Here is a 15,080-nt window from a genome sequence, read left to right on the forward strand (position 1 = left end):
ACCTGCAGCATCAGAGAAACAAATGAGGGGAATCTGAGGAAAACTGCCGTCGCAATCTCCATTGACCTGATGATCATCTACAGGACGCATTTCACTTTGACACTCTGCAAAATGAGTGTCTTTCAAACGGACTGGCTTCCTAAAAATAATTTTTATAAATAACAATTAGTTTTAAGAAATCCAAAAAATCTAGAGAATCTCATCTTTTTGGACCACCGGGTGTTACCCGTCTTGTTTTCTCTGGTCAGTCGCCGCCCCCATCAGGATCGAGACGGGTCACGCAACTCAATTTCCAAACACCCCCAGTGCGTTCAATCAGCCAGTCACTCAAGCACGCGCCTCATTCATCTCAGTTAAGGACAAATGACTGTTTTGGCAAAGACTGAATTAGGGGACATTTGTCTCACCCCTCACCCATTCTCCCCCAATCACTCAGGCCACCTGAATTCACACCATACAGACCCCGTATTGCTTCCTGCTAAAGCTTGCCACGGAAACCGCCATTGTGTGTGCTCAGCCGTCTTGTATTGTGAGGCCACTGGAGAGTTCGCTACATGAACCACATCTCCAGACGACCATGAGAGCCTTGTGTGTTCCGGGGCCGTCCTGTAAGTGATTAAATGTTCATTGAATGTGAAAGAAGGCGTCCGTGTAATATCTGCAGGGGGTGGATGAAAACTGGACCGCGTGCTGGATGTTTATGCCTCAGTGCAGATGAAAGGGGATTAGAATGTTTATTGAGGGGATTATGATGTGCTGTAGTTTATTGTACACGGTGCTAAAAACAAAAACAAAACAAATGCAGAGATGTCCGTCATTATTGCGCCCTGGTGGCCTGAATACTTCACACCTCTGGCGTTTGGTGAAGGTGTCAGCACAAATATATGAGTGAGCGAATAAAACAAAACAGCAGAAACTGCATAAACAAATAGCCATTGTTCTTAGCTGTATTTTTCTTCTTTGTTAAATCTGAAAACAAAGCAAACATTTCCGTTTCACACGACTGAACTGGATCCTCCCTTACGTTTTTTTCTTTTTCTCGTTTTGCTCCGAAAATGTATTCATAGTGGCAGTTTTCAGACAGGAAGGCATTACCATCCGGTAAACAGCAAAAGGTCACTTATCTCATGGATCACGGCCTTTCAAATTTACTCTCATTACTGTGAATGGGGCACGTTCGCCACACAATGCGCTCACATCGCATCAGCCTGCCGCTCTGGCAGCGTCTGACGGGGAGATGGAGAGCCTGATAGCTTCACTAGCCGCGCTTTTCCTCCCTTCACAGCGCTCGCCCGCCATAGATGGAGCTATGATATATTAAAAAAAAAGGCGGGGGTGGGCGATAATGGCAGGCGAGGCTAAACGCTTGGATGAAAATCCAATTTCGCCGAACAATCACCGGCCCTATTCTTCACCAGGCTTACATGAACTCGACGTGGCCACGAAACTAGAGCAGTTAAATGTCAAGCAGTCAGTGCTGCTCAGATGCTCCACTGGAAATTTAAGCAGGGAGGGAAGAAAGGGTTGATGAAGAGGCGGGTCTTGACTTGAACACTTGAAATCACAGCCGCCGACATTAAAAACTCACCGCCGAACAATGTGCAGCAACAGTCGTGCAACGAGCCGCCGCGCTCGGGCACGGCTGTTTTTGAAGACGTCGCACGAAAACGCACAACCTGTGGGTGAGTCAGTCTGGTGCACATGAATCTGATGTGACATTGTTTGCACATACATCCAGTAATTAACAGTTTCCCCGAGTGCTGCCGCCGGAGGTGATGTTTGTGTGTTTGCTTTTAATCAAACCCTGAATCAGTGTGACTGATGAGTTGTGCGGGTGTGTGTATTATGGGGGGTTGTGGGTTGGTGGGTGAAGTCACATGACATGTGGCTCTCAGGCACAACTTGTCATCATGAATATGCACAGTGGTGGACTGTCGTGCTTTACTCTCAGGCTTCCTCTCACTTGCAGCAGAGAAATATGTTGTTGAATACAACATTCTTCACCACCATTAAATTGTCCAATTATTCAATTGGTTGAAGAAAGATGTTGTCTGTTTCATAAATCAGGATGAGATTGCGTAATATAAAAGAATGTCTGCTCCAAATTTTTATGCTCTTTTTAAATTAAAAGACATTTTAATCGATTAAAAACAGTGTTACAAACAAACCATTGTGCGGGGACACTACCAGTCAAAAGTCTGGACACACATCTACATCTTTTGCTATATGGTTTTTTTTGCTATGTTATGTTTTTTCTTTATCTTTAGTACTTTCTAAATCGTAGATACAAAAGATATCAAACATATGAGCAAGATATATGTACTTACAAAGACAAAACACGTTAATTAACTCTAAATTAGCTTTTTACGAAAGGTGGCTATTTTGAAGAATTTAAATATAAAACGTTATTTTACACTTTTATTATTTCCTACATAATTCCATATGTGTTCATACGTAGTTTTGATGCCTTCAGTGAGAAACTGAAACGTTAATAGTCACGAGAATGAAAGAAAAGACATTAAATTCAAAGGGTGCGTCCAAACTTTTGACTGGTAGTGTATTTAGGATGCTTATTGTTCTAGTGAAACAGACCGATACGTGCAGCACCACACTGAAATATTTCCAAGAGCAACGTTAGTGCTAAACTTGTGTATTAGCAGTGGATTAAATATGCATTTTTAAAATGAAAGGGCTGCAAATGAGCCCAGAGGGGATAATGATCCTCTTCCCTCTCACCGCCTCGCTGTCTGCTCTGGCTTGCATTATTATTTGGTTCACTCTTATTCAATTCTGAATTTTTCTGAATCTTATGAATTTTTTATGGCAATAAAAAGGCATAGGGAGTCCCTCCCTCCCCTTTCTCCCCAACCCTTCCCCCCTGCAAATGCAGCTCCTGTCTGCATCGTCTGCATCGTCTGCATTGTCTGCAAACCCCCAACACGGCCAAAGAAAAAGGGCGATGCAGGTTTAACACGTAATGCGATGCAGCTTTTATTATGGCGATTCCGACTGGCTCATTAAGCACTTAATCTCTCCGAATGAGGTTTAATAAATTAAAGTGATCATGCACAAGTTGTGTACAAAAATGTTACAATAAAAAAAAGAATTAAATCCATTCATAAAGGCTGCTGAAAACACAATGAGAACGATGTCAGGCAAATGCACCAGTGTTTACACTAACAGGAAAGGTTCATTGGACTACCTCAAGTCACATTAAAATAAAAACAGCAGAGGAGATTTGATTAAAAAAAAAAAACAATACAGCATCAAATTAACCCCAGAAAAATCAGTAGCTTATCTTTACACCCAGCAATTCAACCCTTGACAGGAAAAGAGAAACTGCACAGGAGGCGGCGGCGGCTGTGAATGTGTGGACTAGGACTACCTGACGAGACGAAAGCAACACAGAGCTACACGGTCCTCACACATGCTGGGTCACGACTACAAAGCAACAAAGGCCTCGCACCATGCACGCTGGCCTTGTCCGCGTCTGGAAAATTCCCCGACAAAAATGGGGAGACAAAGAGCAAGAGTTGATCATCCGAGCCCAAAACGGGAGGACAAAAGAGGATCGGGTTCGAATCGGACCGAGTGAGGGGATATTTTCTTTAAAAAACAAACAAAACGTGTCAATCCGAAGGTACAAACAATCTTTTTCGAGCGTTTACACAAAAGGTAGGATTAGGTAGCAGTTCTGCGGGGGAAAAAAAGTCCGTGTCTGATTAGAAGAGCGCCTCCTCGTTTTTGATGAGCGCCTCGACCACCTGCCTCTGGTAGCGCACGTCGTTCAGCGCCGTGATGGCGTCCATGTCGGGCGCACGCATGAGGGTGGGGCCGAACACAATGGCCAGGTTCTCGGCGTTCATCAGGTTGAACTTCTCGTTCTGCGTCACCCTGAAAAAACAAACAGAAAAAGATGCAAAAGGTCGAAGGAACCTTGAGAAAAAAAAACACGCAGGCACTGTACATCCTTCTGCTTGACCGACTCTGCTTGTCCAAAGGTTGCATGGACACATTCACGACCAGTGTGTATGTCTAAGTTGTAGTCCAATGTAGTTGGACTACAGTTGTAGTAGCAAATCTAATTTCATTTGCCAACTTAATCTCAGACGAAATTTGACTTTAAAGCAACGCCAGGTAGTTTCTCTGGTTTGAAATAAGAATTGTTTCTAAATCAATTCTATAGTTAACTGATTTGTAATGGAAAGAATGGCACCACTGTGATTGGTTGGCTGGCACTGGTACCAAGCCATGTGACTGGTGCCAGACTGGAGCGCCTGCCCTGCACCCTCTCATGTAAACACGCCTCACATTATATGGCAAGAAACCAGATAGTTCACTGGGCTCCATATATACAGACTGGCAGAGGTGCCAAAGAGCAAAGACAGTGTTGACGGTGGCGATGAGAAGAGGAAGACGGGAGAGGAGCCGATTAGCAGGCCGGACGAGCGGCGCGCTAAAAGCTGAGCACAGCCACATTGCTGTCTTCCTCCCTCTTATAAATTACATTGAAAGCGACATTTTAATGGAGAAAAAAGGCCCAAACAAAGGATCAATTAATGATCCAACAGTCAAAACTTCTTTTTTTATTTGCTCTTGTTTTGAGACAAACTGTCTACGTCTGCACTTGGAAGCCTCAAAACCTTCTGATTTCCTGGCGTCCTTCAGAAGAGGAATCCGCCCACTTCTTCTCTTCTGAAACTCTTCCCTCCTTGTGATCTCCCTCTTTGCTTCCGCGGATGCTCACCTTTTTAAGTGCGCCATGAGGTACTTCAAAGTGTCACTGTGTGACGCCGGCAGCAGGGCGAGAGCCTCGCGAATGGCTTCCAGCTTCTTGTCGGGGTCTGAGAGCTCTGAAGGAGGAGAGGGAAGCGAGGCGTGCCGTCAGAGAAAAAAAACAAAACAAAAAAAAACCCTCAGTGACCTCAGAGGACACACGCAGGGATCAATGGAGTCGCTTCCTGCCGAGGTAATAGAAGCACTTAGTCCCTGAGAGGAAGTTTGAGGCTGCGGCTGAGGCAATCAAACACTGAGTGTGTGTGTGTGTGTGTGTGTTTTAAGGGCCTTCAGGAAGGAGCTGTTGGCTGAGTTACTGTGGACGTCAGGAACTGTGGCCAGATCTGACTGGACTGGACCACTGCTTGTTCAAGAGGCTTTGAGGACCACTCAGTCATCTTCTATTTTTCAGTCAAAACAATGTTTTCATGTGGTTCCACTGTTGATGTGTTCTTCTGTCCCTCTCAATATCAATATCAATATCAGTCGCGAGCGCCTCAGTCACGTGCCGTTGTGTCTCTGACTGTTTGTGGTGTTACTTACTGGCAGCCTCGATGAACCTCGGGTAAGCGTCGTACGTAATGACGGGAACGGGCAAATCCCTCAGGTAGAGTTTGAGCGCACCCGTGATGATATTGATGTCTTCATAGGCCGTCGCTGAGATGTCTGTCTTCTCGCCCTCTGTTAGGATATGAGAGTGGTGGTGGGGGGGGGAGGCAGAAGAAAGAGAGAAAGACAAGGAGAGACCCACGTCAGCGCTTTCGTCACCGCAGCGTCAGGCGAAGAATGAAAAAAAATAGACAGAGGAGAAGAAGAAGAAGAAGAAAATCTTCTCCCGCTCGGTGTTTTGCAAAGTAGCAGCTATCAGCCGCCTGGCCTGTTTCCTTCTGACTCGCCCTCCGCTGGGCCTGCTTTCCAGAGAGGCCATGGCCTACTTGTGCAGGCAGTCCGAACATCGCGGTGCTGTGAGTTGGAATGACACTCTGTCACGGATGATCTCCCACACGCCGATCTGCTGGAGACTTTAGCCCACCGCTGCCGGCTTCTTTCTCTTTTTTTTTTTCCCTTTCTCGCGGTTAAAATTCACACCGCACTGGAGCAAGACAAGCTCATTCTCACTAAGTCTGCCGCGCGGCAGAAGACTTTTTTTTTTTTTTTTTTTTTTTTATAGCAGCAGCGGTTCCTCCCCCTGCTTTGTATCCCCCTGGGATCTCCTCGCATGTCCGTGCTGTAAAAGCCCTGCGCGGCAGTAGCAGCAGCAGCGTGTCAGGATAAGATCTGCGCTCCCAGATGGACAGTAATCCCTCACAAATGTCAGTTTCTTATTAATCCAAAAAAATGTTTTGCGTGCCCCCAGGGCCGAGATGAAAGCATGTGATGTCAAACCCGCCGGTGCTGTGAGCAGACAGAAATCTATAACACAGCTGAGACGGCGCGCATGCACACGCTCACCTTTGTCAAACGCCATCTTCACTTCCTCCACCGAGTCGCTGAATCCCGACACTCTGTAGAGGCCTTCGGACTTCAGCCCTGCAGGGGAAAACAGGAAGTAAACAAGCTCTCAGGCTTTGTCAAAATGGAAAAACAATATATATTCTATTAACTATACTATCTATAACATCAATCACGTTGGCTAATTTGGGAAATGCCATTAAATGCTGTTTAATATGCATAAGAATGATGGAGGTGGTAGAAACGTGCACGGTGTCACACACTGGAACCAGATGTGGACAGTTTTCTGCACCGCTGGACAAAATAATAAAGACATAAATCAAACTTGGCCGCAGAGAGTTTGGGGGAGGGGAGTTGGGGAGGAGGGCAGACAATGTGTGGCACAGAGTCACGTGACTTAACTGAAAAGCTCTTGAAAAAAAAGAAGAGAAACGGCGGCGGGAAACAAAATAATGTATTCCTCATTACACGTTTACAATTACCAACACGCTCATCAATCCTCTCCGTCTCTCCGCCTCCCCTCCCCACCCCAGCTTCAAAACATTAACGCAATTAGTAACGTAATCAGTGGTTCACTCCGCAAAGTAATGAGAAAACACTTTAGTTTGCCTCGGAAAAAATGAGAGGAAAAACGCTGTGGAAGTGCGCAGACATGCATAAATACAGAAAATTAGGATTTTAAATGGACCACTGCATTAATAATCCTCCAGAAGTGCTTCAGTATGAAACTAGGCTATCTAAAATAGTCGGGTCAACAGTTAGAGATAAAGTTATTGGACTTTCAAAAAAAAAAATGAAGCCTCATTAGTCAGTTTGAGTTTCCTCGCAGGAGATGATTTTTGTTATGCGTTGTATTAAAAATATTCCTATCAATGTGAAGAAAGGCAGCGCATAATGCAAGTAAATCACTATTACTTACTACTGTTGACAATAAATTATCAAAAAGAATGAAAGAAACCAACATGTAAAAGGGGTAAATTTATCGATGTCACATCAAACCTTTAATGGCCGTTGACAGAATGATATGAAAATGATGCAAATTTAGAATCAAAACATCATTTTGCAGTTCCATTATGGCTGAAAGCTTTATGTACTGTCTGCTAAATTAGAACGACATTGTCCGAGTGATTTTTCTCACCACTGCTGAGTTTTCCTGAACTCAGCTCAACGAGACCGAGACACACAGACAACAACAACAACAACAACGACAACGACACAAAGCTTCAAACGCACCTCTCGACTCGATCTCCCGTATGCACATGTCCACCACCATGGGCCGCGCCGTGTTGTAGGCGTTGACCAGCGTGGTCAGGTCGCAGCTGTAGATCTTGCGGATGTGTCTCAGGTTGGGTTTGCAGTCGTTGGGCACCAGCGGCGAGCACTGCCTGTGGACGTTCAGGCCGCAGTCTGCAGGGACACACGAGCAAAAACACACAGCTCAGGACATGGACAATGAGGGCACCAGGCTGTGTGTGTTGAACACACACACTCACGCATACATCTCATTTCAAGAGGATTTTGCGGCTGCGAATGAACGATGGTCATCTGTCTTTTTTTGTTTTCAGCGGCCCGCTTGGCTGCACCGGTGTGTGTTTTGGCCTCGCTGAAGAGCGTTAATACCCTCCATCAACATTTGCCCTCTCCACAGCAGCTCCTCCCCCTTCACCTCACACGGCGCAGGAGTCACCTTGAGCAACCGACACACGGAACCAGAGTCACCCCCGGTGGTCCCTTCATCGATTCAGTCGTTTGCTAATTAAAAGCCGAACTACAACACATCAATCTTGGAGTGGGAGGGTGCCATCAAAACAAAAGCGAGTTTCCTCCTTCCTCCTCACTGCTGCACGTTATCAGACGCAGTCTCTGTCTGTGGGAGCTGTAACTGCAAAAAAAAATTACTCATAACACGAGAGCCGGCATCCCTACAATGCGTTTTTTTTTAAAAAAAAAATCTTCATTCATACTGGATTGGGAGGCCTGCACCACAGCTGTTCCCCAGCAGGGCTCACCTTCCTGGGGAACCGAGCAGAGCCGCAGCGCCGGCTCTGGAACAAAGACGCATGGGGAGGGAATTAGAGGAGCTGTGAATACGCAGTGGCCTGGAGGAAGGACAGTGAGCGTCGCAGCCTGCGCTTCACTCCTTTCCAAATCCGAGCTCGCGCACACAATGGCGGTGGGAGCAGCCTTTGAGGCGCTGCGGGCTACATTAGACCTACTTTCCCAGACTAAAAATGGGGGCAGCTTTTCCAGCTCTTAGATCTTTTGATCCATCGCCAAGTGCTATGAAGGGTGTTTTTAAAAAAAAATAAATAAAAAAAAAGAAAAGAAAAATCATTATCATATTAATTATTATTAGTATTATATTATTATTTCCAAGTGATTTGAGCTGTCCGATTATGAGAAAGATTTAACAATACCACCAAGATCCTTTTGAAAAAAATTTAAAAATTCCAGTTTAAAAAAAAAAAAGGGCTAAAATCCACAACTCCAGAGGGTCTTGGTCGGTATTTAAATGAATATAGGTCCCTGGAGAAATTCACAACCCCTGCATTTATATGCATTGAGGCAGAAATGTAATTACCTTAAGAGATGATTCTCTTAAGGGTATGAGACAGGCAGCATAATAGAGGCGGGCCTGTCATCAGCCTGAGCCGCCGTCGAGCTCCTGATGTCCACAAGAGCACCGCTGATGCTGCCGAGTCCCAGGTGGGGTGGGTGAGGGTGGGGGTGGGGGTGAGGCAGGGTCCCCCCCGAGGGACGCCGGGAGAGACAGGAGGTGCTGCTTTACTGCACCGTCAGCTCGGACTCTGTTGCTATGGAGAGGAAGAGGCTGCAGCTCCGTTTTTTGGCTGGAGGTCTCTGGGAAGAGGTCGAGTGGTGGCTGCTGGCTAATTCCTAATGAGTACATTAACTCAACCTTCAGAGTTCCCAGTGAAAAAGCAGCACCGCAGTCTGACTGGAAGTGGGGAACGGGGGGGTGAGATAAAAAATAAAACACTTCTGGTTAAGTGAAATTGGGGTTGAGCAGCTTGACCTGCTCCTTTGGTTGGAGCCGCTTGAATTTTAATGTGCGTGGAAAAAGGAGCTTCTTCCCCACGCTCTGAGCTCTGCTCCTCATTAAAGAGACGGTGCCAGCTTTGTTTTCCTTCACGGCCATGATGGAATGAGGCTGGGGTGGGGGGGGGCGCTGGGGTGGGGGTGGGGGGTCTCATTCCGATTGAGGAAATGTGGCACAACAAGCTAAAGCAGAGGCTGGTTTTCTGGCACAGAGCCAGACACAGTTCACAGAAACCAAAGGAAAAAGAGAAAACAGGCGGTGGGGGGGATTTTTTTTTTTTTTTTGGTATGCAAATGTGAGTCTCGTGTGAGACTCGGCTGCCCTAGATTCTGGTTGCCGTGGTCGAGTGTGAAGGAATGGCGACGCGCACGGCAAGAGTTGGCGGAAGGTTTTCTCCAAAACCTCCTTCCTCCAGATTGTACTGTAGTGCGCTTTCTTTCTTTTAAAAAAAAAAAAAAAAAAAAACCCAAGGCATCAATTATTAACATTAAAGCAGTGTGGCACACTTTGTTTTATCAATAAAACATCAGAGACACATGCCGGAGCGTACGAGTGTGCTATTCTTGGGTAGTGAAACAAATTCCATCAGCAGCTGCAGTGAAATGGAAACCTTATCAGTGTTTAACAGACAAGAAGGGAAAATGCACTCGAAAATACTGTCGGGGGGGTGTAAGCTGTCAGACAAGGTGAATGAGAGCCAGAAATGATGCAAACAGTGGGCACATTATCCTTTTAAAGCCGTGGTTTAGAAAATACACACATCAAATTTGCCGTGTTGAAAAAATACGGCTGCAAGCTGGCCAAGTAATGCAGAGCTTCTCACTCAATGATATCAGATTTACCTTTTTATTTATTCATTTGTACAAATCATTAGGGAAATAAATCAGCTTTGTTTTGCATTCTGTTGTGCGTATTGGCTGAAATCTGGCTGGCAACCCAGAAGCAAAGTTCAGGAAACGCTGCTTTAAATAATAGATTAGAGACACAGGAAAGCTTTGTAGTTGTAACTAAAGTCTACAATGTGTGAGGAAGACAACAAAAGAAAAACAAAAAAATGATATCATATGTTTGGGGCAAAGAAATAAAAATGAGATGTTTTAATGTTGCGCTGACATTCATCCTTTGAACTGAGTGACCCACTTCAAACAGCGAGCGATGGCTGGAAAAGTAGGTCAGAAACAAGGTTCGACACAGTGTAGAAGTATGTGTTACATCACCGCCGTAGCCCACATGCCCTGGCTATTATACAACCCCCCCTAATCCATAAACAACTGTTGGGATTTTAGATTAAAACTCAATAATCCACCTCCAGATGTACAGTAACCCATATGTAGCAATGCTCACTTTGTGCTCACGCCGCGGAGCGCTACGTTACCACAGCGCCATAAATAACTGCTTTCTTCTTTACGTAAGACACTGTGTGGATGCAGCTGGAGGAGAAAAACATTATACCTGCACACTTGAGCCCCTGGGCCATCAGTCCCCACATGAAGCTGGCGCAGTGTTCACACCAGTGAGGCCCCCGAAAGGTGTGGACCTGGGGAGAGAGAGAGAGAGAGAGAGAGAGAGAGAGAGAGAGAGACTCATCAGTAACAGGGAGACTTGATGTTGTTGTTGTTGTTGAAAAAGATCCCTCAGAGTGAAAAGCGTAGAAGTGGGATCGACGTTGAGCTGGGGGTGGGGGGTGTTTGTGTGTGTGTGTGTGTGTGTGTGTGTATGTGTGTGTGTGCGTGCACCTTCCTGGTGTGCCACAGCAGGAAGTGACATTTTGTCGGCTGGAGGTGTAGCCTGTCAGGGAAATTAGCTACAGAAGCGCTTGAGGGCCACCTTCCTGACTGTGTGTGTGTGTGTGTGTGTGTGTGTGTGTGTGTGTGTGTGTGTGCATGTGCGTGTGTGTGATGCTCCATCAGGTAACAACAGCCCAGCCAATCAGGGAGGCCGCTGTGAGCGAGACTCCCTCCCTGTCGTCGATGCATGAATTCAGAAGCGAATATTGAAAAAGAAAAACACAAAAAATACCAAGAAAACAGAACAAAAACACACAATATGGCTCAACACATGTCAGTGTGTTATGTTGTGTTGTGTTCAAAATATCATATCCCCCACTATAAATAGTTTGATACACAGCTGCCACTAATAGAATTTCTTGAGGTTTTGTTGTCTGTCAAGAGAGTCTGACACCATTAGAGCCTGATAAACTTCTCTGTGCGTCATGACAATCATCCAAAAACATTGTTTGTTCCTTTTTTCCACGTGCTGTACGACAAAAACAACCACAAAAACACCACTGGGTTTGTACCCAAAGGTGAATTCGAGGCAGTTTTGCACACTCCAGCAGCGCCGACACAACAATTCAGCGGGTACAAGAGATCCGGTGAGCATCAGCAGTTTTAAAAAGCCTCGGAGGCGATGCTTCACCTGCTGCTTTCCGTCCCATTAACCAGCCAAACTGGGGGAGTCAGCAGGAGGCAAATAGGGACACACTGTTTCCCCCCCATCCACCGGCCCTAATCTCTCCATCTGGATCTCCGTGGAGCAGCAGCAGCAGCAGCAGCAGCAGCAGCGGAGCTCCAAGGACCACCCGACCGACTTCCCTTTGATGAAGGCTCACTGGCTGGACCAAAACAATCCTGTTTCTCCTCCTCCTCCTCCTCCTCCTCCTCATCCAACACCACGAGTGGAAGTGTTATGAAGCCGCCCTCGGGCGATACAGCAGTAAGGAAGTCTCACCTTGAAGTTGTGGACTTTGTCGGACTTGGCGGCTCGCTCGCCCTCCTTCAGCGTGGCCCGGCGCACCAGCGAAGTGAGCTGCGAGTAGGCAAAGAGTTTCAGCGGCTGCCAGAAGGCGGCCGGCGGTTTCTGCGGCCCCATCCTCATGCCGAGGGCCGCCGCCAGGATCTCCTCCTGGTTGGCCTCCCTCTTGGCCTTCTGCACCAGGGACTTCTCCTCCTTGTTCACCTCGTAGGACTCTCTGGACGGCATCCCGGCCCGGCACTCAAAGTCTCTCAGAGCCGGAAGAAGGAGGATGAATGGGAGCAGAAAAAAAATGAATGAATAAATAAAAACTCCCTTGAAGTAAAGAGGGGAATCCTTGTTTTTTTGCTCAGAGCAAGTCTATACCAACTGATATGACTTGCATTGTCACAAAAAAGAGGATAAAAACAAAGACACTATCAAAACAGGAGTCTTCAAGTGATGAAAAAGAGTCCCAAAAAGAGGTGTGGGAAAAAACACACACAACAGTGGTCCTCAGTAAATCCTCACAGTGGTGCCAGTAGATCAAGTCGAGTGCCTGTGAGTGGCCTGGCCAGGGTTTTTTTTCAAATATATAGTATACAAAAGAGTTTGCAGCCCTCAGCGAGCCGGTGCTGCTTCTCTGGGAACGTTGCATGCAGATGAGCCGAGGTGGGTCGCACTAATCCTCTCCTCCCCTGCGCAGCGCTGATATTCTCCCCGGAGCGGCGGCAGCGCGCGCTGTTGTGTATGGATGCTGTCAGAGAGGGAGGGAGGAGAGGAGGCGGAGGAGGAGGAGGAGGAGGAGCACAGGGGGCGGAACCCGTAGTAGTCGCACACACACAGAGATTAAATGGACCCCAAGCAGCCAATCACAGGGCAGATACACTGGCTTTAGCCCCCCCCCCCTACATCCCTCTCCCCATACTGCTGTCTCCATCAGATAGCCAGGCCGGAGAGAGAGAGTGAGAGAGAGAGAGAGAGAGAGAGAGAGAGAGAGAGGGACGGTATAATGAGTCACGCATCGTGAGTGGGTGTGCGAGGGGCCCAGGACGTGCGACAGCGGCGAGGCCGTTAGGAGAGAGGAGCTATTTTCAAAAAATGGGGTTGCCACAGAAACCCCCTCCCCCCCACCACCCCCTACCGGTCGGGGGGACAACGGGGGGATGACGGAGAAGGAGAACACAAAGACGTGCACGCAAAAAAAACATGACATCATCCATATTAATGGAGCCTTTCATAACAAGTGATGCTTCGCTATTCAGGCCAGCGGAAAGCGAACCCTGAATGGATTTGGGTGGCGTGATGTTCGCTCATTAGCCGATCACGTTGCTGCTTTAGTTGCAGAAATAGATAAACCAAAAAAAAATGAAATAAAAATAAATCAACATCCATCCAAACAACAACTTTTTCTGAGAGCGGTATCCATAGTAAACAATTCAAGATAATATCATTTTGAAATAATAACTCAATATGTTGAAACTGTTCCATCCCTCCATTGCACTATTTACTGTTTGCATTGTCTTCACTTGCACTATTTAACTGCTTCATTCTGTCCATTTTAAAAGAACCACCTTTAAGGAGTAGCTGCACAAATGACAACAAAGGCGATTCTGATTCTTAAAAAATAAAAAAAAAGTTGTTTTATCAGAAGCAGGATGGAAAAATGAGTAAACCGTTTTAGTTTTTTTTGCTTTTGTTTGTTTCAATCCACACTGAATTGATTTGGTTGTAAAGTATGACGCACAAATCTCTTTTTTAAAATGCTCATTTCAAGTGTGATATTCACTGCCTGACTTGAGAAACAGCTTTTTTCCCTCTCCGAGTCTTTGTCTGAACGATGATTTCCTCGAGGTCTTGGATGATGCAAGAGTTGCCTGCGTTGTCTGTATGCAAATCGAATAAAGCATCTCGACGGGCGTGTGGGTCTAGTGTGTGTGTGTGTGTGTGTGTGTGCGCTCCTATAATTTCACCGTGCAAGGCAAATGTGATTACGCTCCCACGGCTCAGAGTGCGAGCGGGAGCGGCGCTCTCACCTCTCAGCGAGGACAAGGCAGCGGCACAGACAGCCACTGCACACACTCTCCCTCACAAATCGATGAAGGCAGTTCCGCGCCCTGCCAGCCCACCTCCCCACCTCAGCAAATGAGAGCATGAGCAGGGGAAGGGGGCCGTGAGGGGGTGCGGAGGCCGACAGAGAGGCTTTGAAGATCAGTGCGCTTCGTCTAGGACGGGATCCCAAAATTGCGGTGCGTCTTCCACAGCGTGAAGGAGGTGGAGGTCCGCAGCTGCTCAGGAGGACACCTGAGAGCGGCTGCAGATAAAAGGCTGTAAGAGCCTCTGATACGCAACGCTTCCTCCTCCCAGACCCCCCCTGCAGCACTTTGCAGTGTGTTTTTTTTTTTGTTGCCTGGCACGCCGCTAAGTGCACAACGAGCGTCTGTGCTCTCAGGATGTGGCTTTTGCTTTGAACGCAGCTCTAATTGACACTGATTGATTCGCTCGTTTCCCATAAGACGTCCAGAGCCGGGGCTGCTGAGGGTGTATCTGCTCTGCTCTGTGTTGAACAGGCCTGATATGTGAGCTGCACGGTCAGGTCTGGAGCCAGCGACTGCGTCAGAGTTGAACACTGATTTTATCCAGAATCAATCATAGCGGAACTTTGAATCACAAAAGCCCTTAAAACAAAGCTTAAATAGCAGAACATTCATTTATCTTTTTCAGCATTTCTGCCTCATCATTACGTGCCCTTCGTGACCCGCGGCCACACAAAATAATCCCTCAGAAGATTTTCTTCCCAGAAATAAACATCCAGAAATGAAAAGAATTCGAAATCCCACTGATTTCTTACACTTTGGTTTCATTGGACTTCCTTTCAGTCTCAAAGTTAGCGCAGAACTTTGCCGTCCTTTGTTCCAACTCCTATTTCCTCACCGCCTCCCACAGTCTTTTAAGCCATTAAGCCGTTTCAGGGCAGAAAGGTTGTTACATAAGGAAAAAAGTTTCTCTAATGCACTGCTGACCCAGTACAGCTTAAAGAGCCATTAAGTGGACAGCGGTG

The 15,080-nt window shown here is 46.7% G+C and overlaps 1 protein-coding gene across 1 annotated transcript; it reads right to left on the reverse strand.

Moving 5' to 3' along the window:
- Positions 1-2,966: 2,966 nt before the first annotated feature.
- chn1 (chimerin 1) lies at positions 2,967-12,817 on the reverse strand. The gene is made up of 7 exons (XM_076040180.1): positions 12,017-12,817; positions 10,739-10,823; positions 7,462-7,635; positions 6,229-6,306; positions 5,320-5,457; positions 4,748-4,853; positions 2,967-3,894 (listed from the first exon to the last, which is right to left on the reverse strand). The coding sequence occupies exons 1-7, from the start codon at positions 12,266-12,268 to the stop codon at positions 3,723-3,725; spliced, it is 1,005 nt and encodes a 334-aa protein (XP_075896295.1). The 5' UTR covers positions 12,269-12,817; the 3' UTR covers positions 2,967-3,722.
- Between the last annotated feature and the right edge of the window lie 2,263 nt (positions 12,818-15,080).

Source organism: Nelusetta ayraudi, unplaced genomic scaffold (genome assembly GCF_046127955.1).
Source record: "Nelusetta ayraudi isolate G7.1 ecotype Tasmania unplaced genomic scaffold, CSIRO-AGI_Nayr_v1 ptg000060l, whole genome shotgun sequence".
In the NCBI taxonomy this organism is placed as follows: Eukaryota; Metazoa; Chordata; class Actinopteri; order Tetraodontiformes; family Monacanthidae; genus Nelusetta; species Nelusetta ayraudi.

What these genes read in the sequence shown, in the direction of transcription:
- chn1 (XM_076040180.1), bottom strand. Translation starts at nt 12,268, where the DNA reads ATGCCGTCCAGAGAGTCCTACGAGGTGAACAAGGAGGAGAAGTCCCTG. An exon ending in GAAGATGGCGTTTGACAAAG is followed by an intron (nt 5,458 to 6,228) that starts GTGAGCGTGTGC and finishes ATATCCTAACAG; the next exon opens with AGGGCGAGAAGACAGACATC. An exon ending in GAGGTTCATCGAGGCTGCCA is followed by an intron (nt 4,854 to 5,319) that starts GTAAGTAACACC and finishes CTCCTCCTTCAG; the next exon opens with AGCTCTCAGACCCCGACAAG.